An 11503-nucleotide genomic window follows, 5' to 3' on the forward strand; every position below is an offset into this window, starting at 1 on the left:
TTACCAATAATCTCTGCAAGAACAGGATCCATCCGTAAAGTGATGGTACCGATTCCGATCCCTTACAATGATAACCCTCCCATAAATTTTTGATAAAAGCTTAGTACTAGAATGGCAGTCATCACAAACTCTCTGGTTCTTCACAATTCGAAGAGGAGTATGAGGTTCTGTGCTAATAAGCCCAAATGCAATAGCCAGATTCTCACTATGGAAGCAAAGTGTGCTCTCCTTCTCTTCCTCATCTATGTTTAACAGAACCACAGAGGCATTTGGAACATGTCCTGCCTGTTTCAGTAGCCTTTTCATTTCGGCAACCATATTATGAATCTCCTTAGTCTTTGGATGAGACACATCACCCATTACATACTCATGAATGGTACCATTTAATTCAATAGAGCTCACAGCAGGAGCTTTCTTCAGTCCTCCATCCTTTATAGCTCTTCTTACTTCTGCAACATCACTCCATCTACCTTGAGCAGCATATATGTTTGAAAGCAAAATATTGCAGCCAACATTTAGAGGATCTAACTTAAGAATCTCACTTGTTGCCAATTCTCCCAAACTCAGATTCTTATGAACCTTACAAGCAGCTATAAGTGCACCCCATACTACCACATTGGGTAAAACATGCATTCTTGTTATCATCTCACAAGCTTCGTCAAGAAGCCCAGCTCGTCCGAGGAGATCCACCATGCATCCATAGTGCTCCACTCTTGGAACCAATCCATATTCATTTATCATTCGATTGAAGAATTTTTTTCCTTCTAACACCAATCATGTATGGCTGCAAGCTTTCAATATTCATACAAAAGATATTTCATTTGGTCTAATCTTTGTAACCACCATCTGTGAAAAAAATCTGATTGCTTCATTCCCACAACCGTTCATAGCTAGGCCATTCAACATAGCATTCCACATGCAAACATCTCAGCCTAATATTGTCAAACTTTTATTGACTATTATTCTTGCTTACCAATAATTGACAATTATAGTTTTATTAGTTATTAGTGTCTAACACCCACAATCTCTCGACTTATCCAAATATTAAAACCCAACATTCATTAGCTATAAGTGTCCAACTCTCATCTTCTCAATTATTCAGTCTTAGATCTAATCAAGAGAATGACTAAAGTATATTGCTTATCATGTCCCAATTTTTTATTCTTTATTTACAGTTGTTTGACACCAACCGATGTCCATTTCCTAACATCTATCAACAATCATTACCCGATGCCTCACAAGGATCATTGCACAATATTCTTAGCCACTAACATCCAACATCCATCTTCCCATTTGTCTAATCTTTCCTCTTACAAAGGTAAAAAACTAAGATGATTGTTCATAATAAAACTTTTAACATTCCCTTTTTAATGATACTTAGCTATGACTAATATTTGTCGTTTGTCAGTTTTTTGCATTCAATAGTCATTTTTATAACTGCTTGATTCATTTTCATATCAGGAAAATGACTAATTAATCAATTATCCACCATGGCATAAAGCAAACAATTCATATCAACCATTGGCTAACTCTTGCCAACGAATACCTTTTAACGTTTACTAGATCCTACTATCATACAATTATCGTTTAGATCACTCAACAACCTTCATATTATGACGACAATCAAGATGATAGCCTACTATCACCTAAGGATTACTAATAATATTTGCTAGCTACTAAGGTCTGACGTTCAGCTCTAGTATACCCTCTTATCAAGAGAATAATCATGCTAATTGCTCTCAATTATTGGGCTTCCAACATCCACGATCAATTGTTTCCTAACACTCATTAGTTGATTTTAATTCTAATACCTCAAAACTCTTCTTATTATCATAATATATGTCTCATAGGATTCAAGCCTATTACAACATTTTAGCACATTTGCCAATGATGGAGATCAATATCTTTTGTAATACTCTCTGCTCATGATAACATAACTATTTTCAATGAATAAAGACATTTGAATATTCCTCTTATCGAGTTTTCAAATAAAAAATTTATGTCTCTTGCATTTTCTGAGATTTTCATTTAATATCAAGATATTAAGTTATCTCTATCGCACTGACTTTTTTAGCATATTGATAAAAACTATTTTTATTTATATTATTTTCTTCAAATGCAAGATCAAAATTATTAATATTAATTGATGTTCTCATATATTGTTCATTTCTCATAGTTGGGCATTTACTGTGGCTATGAAAATATCAATTTTATAATGATGCTCTAATGTAACAATTTTCTTTCTATAATGAGAGCTCTTTTGACTTCCTACAAATAGAGCATTTACATCTCAAGTCTCAACATCATCATATGAACTAAAGAATCTTATCCTCTTTCTCTTAATTTTTTATGTTGTTTAATTATTGATACTGAATCCATTTTTGGTAATGCTTGGTGTATATCATTCGTAAAAGATTATTAAAAGGGTCGAATTTTTCGACACAAATATAAGAGATTATCTCACATTGGCTAAAAAATGTGTTATGATCGATATTCTCGAGATATCATTAAAAGTCATTGGACTTGCTTTGCAATTAGTATAATATAAACTCTTCATATACTCATCTAATCTCAAAATAATAAGTTGGTTGGTTGTGAACTTGTTGTGGGGAATATATATATATATATATATATATGCCATAGAGGCGAAGGAGAGGAACTCAGGATAAAACTGAGAAGTTTGCGAACGACACGCGAACCATAGGACCACCGAGAGCGATAGAAACCGGCCCACAACACCGCGTCAAAAAAAGCCTTATCCACCGCATTCGATTTTCGAATTAAATTATTTGATGATTCGATTTTCTGGTTTAATCATTTAATTCAGTTTATTTTAGGTTCTTTTTTAGATTGTTTATTTATTTTTCCAATCTTATTTTTTTAATAGAAGAAAATTGGATTGAGATATCTAATAAAAATATGACTATATATATATATATATATATATATATGAGTTTTCTTAAATAATTTTTTGTAAGAACTCTATTTCTTCAATAATTGCGTGTTTATTAACTTATGGAAAAAGAGTTTTTTAAAATATTTTTTTTGTGCAATTAATTCTTTTTTAAAAATCATTATAATAACAGCTGTCCATTATATAATATTTCTTTTGAAATGGTGGAGTCCAACGACAGTGTAAGGATATTGTAGCAGTCGTGGCCGATGAAGGAAGACTTGTTGCTGTTCGATATTTTCAAATACAGCCAAACCGTCCACTCTCTTAACTTCGTCTGGCGATCCAATCTATTCAGTTAGGAAGAAATTTTCATTTCGTGAAGGATTGAGAGCGATAATGACGATAGCAACGTTGATAATGCTTTTAAGGATCTGTTTGGACGGCATAATCTTTTTTTTTTAATTATTAAAAATTAGATGAAATTATTATGACTTTTTTTTGTTAGAAGTAATTATGGGTAATATAAATTTTTAGTTCCAATGCCCTAAACTTCAATTTTTTTTTTTTTTAACAGGAAAACTACCTGCTGCCACTCCAAAGAGAGCACTTGGTGGCATAACTAATCTCTCGGCAAAACCTAGTGAGGCCACCCACCGGCATCGGATCTATACTTGCTTTGCCCCGCTAAAGAGGCGAGGCTGTAGTAGAGGGGATTCGAACCGGGATGGGAGGTTCCAAACCGTGCTCACCCACCAACCACCCTAAGCCTCGGTGGGTTTAAATTAGCTTTTTAATGCAAAAGTTTAATTTTTATACTAAAAACTTGCTTTAAGAAGTAGTAAAAAAGTCATCCTATGCTTCGTCTGGAACGGCTTTTTTATTGCTTCTTAAACGAACTTTCTAGTACAAAAAATAAAATTTTTATATTAAAAAACTGTTTTAAGAAGCAGTAATTAATCTATCCCAAATGAAGCCTTACTCTTTAAGAAACTATTTCTCAAAAAGCATCTTTTAAACTATAGCTAAGGCTTCATTTTAGACAATTTTTTTATTATTTTTTTTTATATCGAAATCATAATTTATATTTGACCACATCCCATAGCTTTTTTCATTGTTTTCAAAATAATTTTATACTAGAAATCTGTTTTCTACTACAACTTCAAAAAATTAATTTCTCTACAATAATTTTAGAAAACAATAAAAAAAAACTATTTGAAATGAAGTCTAAGAAAGAAGCTTTTAAAATAAAAAACAAAACAAAAAAAGCGTAAACAATCGCAAACAAAGCCTAAATTTGGTTGAAAAAAAAAACTTTTTTTAAAAAATCGCGAGAAAATAGTAAGAAAGAAATAGTCAAATAAAAGTGTTATTGAGTTTTTGAAAAAAACAAAATTGTCAGAAAATGCACAAATAGACCCAAAATTTGAAATAGTGAATAGGACTCATTTGGTTACTCAAAGTTAAATAAAGATAGTTTGAAAATTAGTAATTTGATTAAATTTCGCCATTGGGTAAGAATTATTCATGCATTAGTAGTGATTTTAAACTTTAATGATATCTTAATTTTGTTTAATAAAATAATAATTTCATTTTCAGAATGTATTATTAGTATTTTAGTTCACAAGCAGCCAAATCAGGCCAGAGATTTTTCACTGTAGGGCGCACGCTCAAGCTGTCAGTAAGAAGATTAGTTAGACAAGCGATTAATTAAAAAACTAAAATCCAATGTGCTTCCAATGTGCTTACCCATTAAGAAAATCATATTATTTATTTGAGAATTATTTTTCTTTCCTAAAAGCAACTGACTAATGAGCTATTTAGTATGGAATTAAAAAAAAGTATATTGTATTCTCTGAGTATATATATATATATATATATATATATATATATATATATTATTGATTGGTTGAAAAACTAAATGCATTACATTTCAATTTCTATCTAGCACAAGACGAGAAGTGGATAAGGGACTACACATACTGCATTGCAAGATTATGGGTAAATTATTACGTCTGGTCCGATCCGGACATCCAATCCAGATGCGCCACATCACCTAAATGCACTGGGACCCGGTGTATTTTGGTGACGTGGCGCATTTGGATTGGTGTCTGGACGAATCTGGACACCGAACGAAATAATTTTTGCCAAGATTATGGGCCACGAAAAACTCAGTAAAAACATAGTTAGTGTTCATCACCACACTTTTATTGTTCATAGAGACAAAACCGAACAGTTCTTTGTGTCTAGTTTACACGCGTAATAATCTCTCCTATTTAAGACAAACATTTATGTTGCATTGTTTCAGTATTGCTTTTGTGATACTTACTCGTTATTTTTTAGAAATTTAGGTGATGAAAAGTTATGTTTTTACAACAAGAATATCTAAGTTGTTTTGTCCATATTAACTTTACAACCAGCTTTATGAAAAGTTGTGGCTATTTCAAACTGACCCTTAAGAAATCTTATATAGCAAAATTAAGTTAATCAAGTAAGGATTAAAACTTAAAATTTATTGGAATCAAAATTAAAGATTTTTTATAAGAAATCCTTTAATTTGATGAATAATTAGAATGATGGAAATTAATAAGTTCTACATTTAATCAAGAACTCTCTAAAGAATTTGATGTGCCAATAAATTCTATTTTTGCTTAAATCCACCCTAAGGGCTGTTTGGTAGCACCCAGAATTTGATTTAAGTGGGATTTCGTAAATCCTCTAAATATGAATTTCGGAAATCCTCTAAATCCGGATTTCGGAAATCCTAAGGTGCTTAAATCCTAAAAATTATTTGATAACATTCTTGAAATCCTATTAAGTCCCGTGTGACTGTTTGGCTATAGAGCAGATTTAACGAGCGAACTCTTCCTCTCGAGGCAATGGATTTCATAAATCCAGCAAAAAACGGGATTTCGGAAATCCGAAATTTAGCACGAAAAGGCGGAATTTTCCGTCCAAGGCGGCTTTCATTTGCCGTGGGATTTGGTTTTGCATTTTAGGCCCTTTGGCTGGATTTCGCACAAATCCGCCTCAAATCCTGCTACCAAACAGCCCTTAAAATAGAAAACCAAACAGTCCATAATGCTCAAATAATTCCCCAATCTGTATCAGCACATCATAGCTGCTGTTGTATTCGTGCAGAAAATCTTCTCATATCCTTCATTGCGCTTAATTTAACAGAAAATATCATCAAATTTATAGGCGATTAGCATCTTCTTGGAAGAAATGAAGCATAATTGCATTCAACTTACAGGACCAGAAATGGACATCATATTTCATCATATCTACTGAACCTACCGTAACCAATCTTACATGAAAAGCAAAAACGCCCAATTTGTATTCTGCTTAAGTAATTCAATTCAAACCCACAGTGATACGTTCTTGCCACTGTTTCGAACAAATCTTCAATCTTATTTCGGGATAATCTTTGGGTTTTGTACAGGTTACAGCATCACTCTAATTTATTTACACAAACCATTCATAAATCTCTACATAACAAATCTTAAATCTCATTACTCCATTTCTTGATAACCCTAAAGGTTCTGTTTAGTTTGTTGATAAAGGATCGAACATAATGATCCTTCTCCACCATTAAGTATCATATATCGATTATCAAAACACCATTTCCATCCTCGCAGCTTCAAAATAATTACCAATCAAATCCCAAAACGCAAAACTAAAAAAGCGAAAAATCAAAGGAACTATAAAACGAAAGTAAGGAGTCACCTCTAGCGAGGAATAACAACAGGATCAGATCTAACTTATCATGTACAGTGCGGAATAGTAAACACCGGCGCGTTCGCCGGCGCCGGTTCGTAGTAAAAGGGCTCCGCCGGATGCCGCCACCGTCCGGCCTCTTCCCTTCCTTCAGTCACACTGGCTGATGCTTTCTCTGCTGCATCTCCAGCCTTGCCCGAAAGCTCGGGTCCCCGGTGATCTTCTATGACGGGGATGGAAACAATATCAAGCGGCGAAAGGAGCGGGATGGCGATCTTCCATTCCGCCATGTTGCCGGAGGTCGGAACCACCTGAATCGACGAAGGGGCGTGCATTCGCAGCCTGCTCCGATGTTGCCGGATCTTCCCGTTGTCGCCTGCTCCCACCGATTTCGCTGTCGACATCCCCAAAACCCTAGCTGTAAGAGTTCCTCAGAAAGCCTTCAATGATTATTTCGGTAACAAAATCGACGGCCGTGAACTCTAATATATAGAAAGCCGGAGAAATCGGTGTGCATGTGGCGAACACGTGGGTAATTATTTTCTTATTGAGTTCGTTGAGCATGGGTCCCGCTCAATTTTTTTTTATACTTTTTTTTAAAATGAATGAGCGATCAATTTTAAAGTATATGACTTAAATAGATAATATTTACCAGCTGAGCTGAAATATTTTCAAGAAGCTTAGGCAGAGTGGATAGTTCTCTCTCATTATATTAAATTGTGTTCGACATTGCACACAATGATCAACCAATATTTGAGAAATTCACAGTGTTCATAAAATATATGGCTTTAAGTAAAATTTCTTCTCAAATGGCTTAGACTACGTTTGTGATAACTTTTTCATTACTTTTTAAATTTTTTTTTTGGGTTTAATCGGGGCATAGCCCATTTTATTAATAAAAACGAAGGTTATAAGATGACAAACATAAAAAAACAGAATGCAAACAAAAGAGCTAATACATACTCAAAAAAACAAAACAAATTAACCAAGAACAGATTTGACAATTATAAAGTAACCAAGACACAACAAAAAGCCAGAGCCAGCAGCAGATAAAATACTCCAGCAAGACAGAGCAAACGACCAAACAGAAGGGCTTGAATCCAATCAGAACTGGAATTTCTCAATTAGGTGGTTGTAATTTTTCCAGCTACAAGCCTTGACCTTGATAGCATTTTTTATGGTGCTAATAATAGTACCCGGAGAACTCCAATTGTTAGCAAAGAGTCGATTATTCCTTTCTCTCCATATATGATAAACTGTGCAACAAATCGTCAGGCAGCAAAAATCTTTCTCCCATTTGTTAAAATGCAGCGGGTTATCCAAAGACTCTAAAACATGAATCAAATTTGGTCTTAGTAAGAAAGTTTTAAATTCAGGAATAAGATTAGTAATGACATTAAAAGTAAAATCACAATAAAAGAATAGATGGTTGTGATCTTCCTTGGCTTTATTGCAGAGACAGCAGTCTGGAGAGAACTGGATTGATCTCTTGATCAATAAGTTAGCGATTTTCAATTTCTGCAAAATAGCCATCCAAGTAAAAATAGAATATCTAATGGAATAATACTTGTGCCACACGTAATTATGCCAAGAAACCTCCTCCAAATGATCATAGTAAGAAGTCATAAAATTCTTAAATTTAGGATTAAAAGAGCCGTCCCAAGCCAAAGCTGGTTGCTCTTTATTCTCCACAGAATAAATAACATGCCCAATATTCTCAGGAAAAGAATCCGGAAGCCGCCAATGAAAACTGCATAGCAATTTTATCCCAAGCAATCATATGAATTTTCTTACCATCACTATTCCCATGAAATAAGAATTTGGAACACAGCTTAGAAATAGATTTACATATGTCTTTAGGTATAATGGATCCTTTTATCCAATAGGCAAGTGTATTAGAAATAGTAAACTTCAAGAATTGTACTCTACCCGCAAGAGATAGAAGTCTCACCTTCCAACCATCAAGCAGTGAAGTAATATTACTTAAAAGCTGATGAAAATGATTAGCATTAAGCCTTTCAGGAGAGATAGGAATCCCCAGATAAGTGAGGAAACTATTCCTCTGAGTAATTCCCATAATACTACAAAATTGATCGGCATCCATAGAGTGATGAGAAAAAATAATAGAACTTTTAGAGGAGTTGATACTAAGACCTGAAGCATCCGAAAAATCGGATAGGATTTTATTTAAACTCCTGACATTATGAGGCCTAGCAGACCCAAAAACAAGTAAATCATCAGCATACATAAGATGGTTAAAATTGTTGCCATTAAAATTAAAACCAGTCGTGTTATAACCCAAGGAAATTGAGGTTAAACTGCAAGATAACGCGTCCATAACTAAAAAGAAGAATAGAAGCGATAAATGGCAACCTTGTCTAAGTCCATAAGAAGAGTTGAAAAACCCTTCCAAAGAACCATTCAAGCAAATCGAAAAATGGACATTAGAAATACAACTTTTGACCCATTTAATAAAAATATCGGGAAAGCCTTTTTGCCTCATTCTGTTTAATAAAAAACAACGAGAAACAGAATCAAAAGCTTTTCTAATATCAAGTTTAGCACAAAAAAAGATTATTGGTAAAATTAAAATCTCTAAGAACTTCAGAGGCAAGCAAAATGTTATCAGTAGAATTTCTGTTATGAATGAAACCAGCCTGGCTCTCGTGAATTATGAATGGTAAAATAGGCATCATGTGATTGGCCAGAAGTTTAGCAATAATTTTGTAGAACACATTGCATAAAGAAATTGGCCTGAAATCATTAATATTGTTAGCATGCGGTTTTTTGGGAATAAGAATAATAGCAAAAGCTTTAACCCCTTTGGGGAGATGGCAAGTGGAGAAAAAACTATTGATGACCTTACATAAATAATGCCCGATAATATGTCAAGATTTTTTATAGAAATCAAAAGTATAACCTTCAGGTCCCGGGGCAGAGCAAGAGGATCCATTAAAAATCACATTCTTAATTTCCAAATCAGAAAAAGGAGTCGTTAAAGAACCAATCTTATCCGATGGAATCACGTTACCCACAGGTATGTTGAAATTGTTCTCCTTAACCGGCTTAGGAGAGTTATAAATCTCTTTGAAGTGCTTAATTATCTCCTCAGCGATATCAACATGATTATCAAACTTACCATTAGAAGTGGTAATTTCTTTAATAGCATTCACATTATTCCTAGCTCTGATCTAAGCATATAAAAAACCAAGGTCATTTTCACCATTTCTAAGCCATTTGGACTTAGCTCTCTGAAACAGCCAAGAAGACCAAGCCTTGCTTAAAATATTAATATTGTCAAAAGTGAGCTTGTAAAGCCTATTTAAATTCATGTTTAACAGGTCATTTTGCAAATCAGAAATATAACTAATCTGCTTATCTTTTAAAACTTGCAAAGAATTTAAAATGTAGCACGAAGAAGACCAATTCTTATTCTTCAAAGAATTCTTAAGGATCTGCAAAGACTTATAGAAAGCAGCTATAGGACTACAATTAAATTGCATATCAAAGGAAACCTCCTCCCAATAACCAACCATATTAATCCAGAAATTTTTAAACAATAATCTAGAGGGTTTTTTAACCCAACTGGAAGCAAATAAAATTAAAGGAGAATGGTCCGAACAATGCGTAGGCAAGACTTTATAAAAAGCGTTAGGAAACCTATCAAGCATGGAATTATTGATGAGCATTCTATCTAATTTAATATGAATGGGGGATTCAAGCCTTTGATTAAACCAAGTGTAAAAAAGCCCTACAGAAGCTAAGTCTAGCACACCACAATCAAAAATAATATTATTAAGCTCACCCAGATGGCTATTAAGAACCTGATGACCACTGGATTTTTCTTCCTCAGATCTATAACAGTTAAAATCACCCATGATAACCCAGGCCATGGAGGGATCTGGGATTAAACTCCTCAGCTGATTCCATAAAATACTCCTGTCAGTGGCATTGTTAGCAGCATAAATAACAGAAAGTAAGATATGAGATTGAGTCCCAACAGATAAAGTGCCATGAATGATTTGGGAAGAGATAAAGAGGGGAGAAAAGGAAATAGTAAGAGGGTTCCACTTGATCCAAATCCTACTAGGATTTGAGTAACCGAAATTGTTGCTACTGTCCTCATTATTAAAAACCGTATGAGAGTTAACAAACCAAGGATCGGATAAAGCCTCATTATTGACTTTAGCTTCTAAAATTCAAATCATGCTAAGATTGTAAGAACTAACCAGCTCTCTACAAGCTTTCACCTTGTTAGGGTTATTGAAACCCCTAACGTTCCAACAAGCAATATGGGGAAAAAACATTAATACTTGGAATTTTTTCCTTTCCTGGCCGATTTAGCTCTGGTATGCACAGAGACAGGGGACTTTTGAGATTTGTTACCATCAGAATTAGGAGAGGGAGGAACCTCTACTGTACCATTACTATCATGCGAGTTAGCTTCAGATCCCATATCTTCCATCTCTTGTATTGGAAGGTCATCCGATTGGAGAGCATCGAACTTATTAGAAAGCATAACCTTAGACGTAGGAATAACATATGGAAGAGAGGGTTGCCATGAGGAAGAAACTTCCTCGATAGGAAAATTCAGATTAGGAATAATTGCATCAAGAGTCGTGCAATTTTTAGTAATCACGGGAATATTTTCCTTTTCCATAGAAGGGGCTAAATTTGGAAGGGGGATAACGTTCGAATTATTACCTTCCAAAATTACCTTTTCTGGGGATGGGGGTTTCGCCTGAGCTTGGATTTGGGATCTCGGATTCCGGCTAACACTTCTTCCTCTGTTTCTGGGTTTAGGGGGTGGTAAAACAATAGGCGTAGGATTTGGATTAGCTTTGCAAGAGGCAAAGGTATGCACCAAAGAGCCACATCCTTCGCAGCGACTTG

At 34.3% G+C, this 11503-nt stretch overlaps 2 protein-coding genes across 2 annotated transcripts; both read right to left on the bottom strand.

Annotated features, from left to right (window-relative positions):
- On the bottom strand, positions 1 to 741 carry LOC110111379 (pentatricopeptide repeat-containing protein At1g08070, chloroplastic-like). Its single transcript, XM_020843221.1, has one exon. The coding sequence runs from the start codon at positions 739 to 741 to the stop codon at positions 1 to 3; it is 741 nt and encodes a 246-aa protein (XP_020698880.1).
- Positions 742 to 6208: 5467 nt separating this feature from the next.
- LOC110111367 (uncharacterized protein At4g14450, chloroplastic-like) lies at positions 6209 to 7077 on the bottom strand. The gene is made up of 2 exons (XM_020843209.2): positions 6620 to 7077; positions 6209 to 6531 (listed from the first exon to the last, which is right to left on the bottom strand). Exon 1 carries the CDS (start codon positions 7012 to 7014, stop codon positions 6658 to 6660), a length of 357 nt encoding a protein of 118 aa, XP_020698868.1. The 5' UTR covers positions 7015 to 7077; the 3' UTR covers positions 6209 to 6531; positions 6620 to 6657.
- Positions 7078 to 11503: the final 4426 nt, after the last annotated feature.

This window comes from Dendrobium catenatum, unplaced genomic scaffold, assembly GCF_001605985.2.
Source record: "Dendrobium catenatum unplaced genomic scaffold, ASM160598v2 fragScaff_scaffold_841, whole genome shotgun sequence".
NCBI classification, from domain to species: domain Eukaryota; kingdom Viridiplantae; phylum Streptophyta; class Magnoliopsida; order Asparagales; family Orchidaceae; genus Dendrobium; species Dendrobium catenatum.

What these genes read in the sequence shown, in the direction of transcription:
- LOC110111367 (XM_020843209.2), bottom strand. Translation starts at nt 7,014, where the DNA reads ATGTCGACAGCGAAATCGGTGGGAGCAGGCGACAACGGGAAGATCCGG.
- LOC110111379 (XM_020843221.1), bottom strand. Translation starts at nt 741, where the DNA reads ATGATAAATGAATATGGATTGGTTCCAAGAGTGGAGCACTATGGATGC.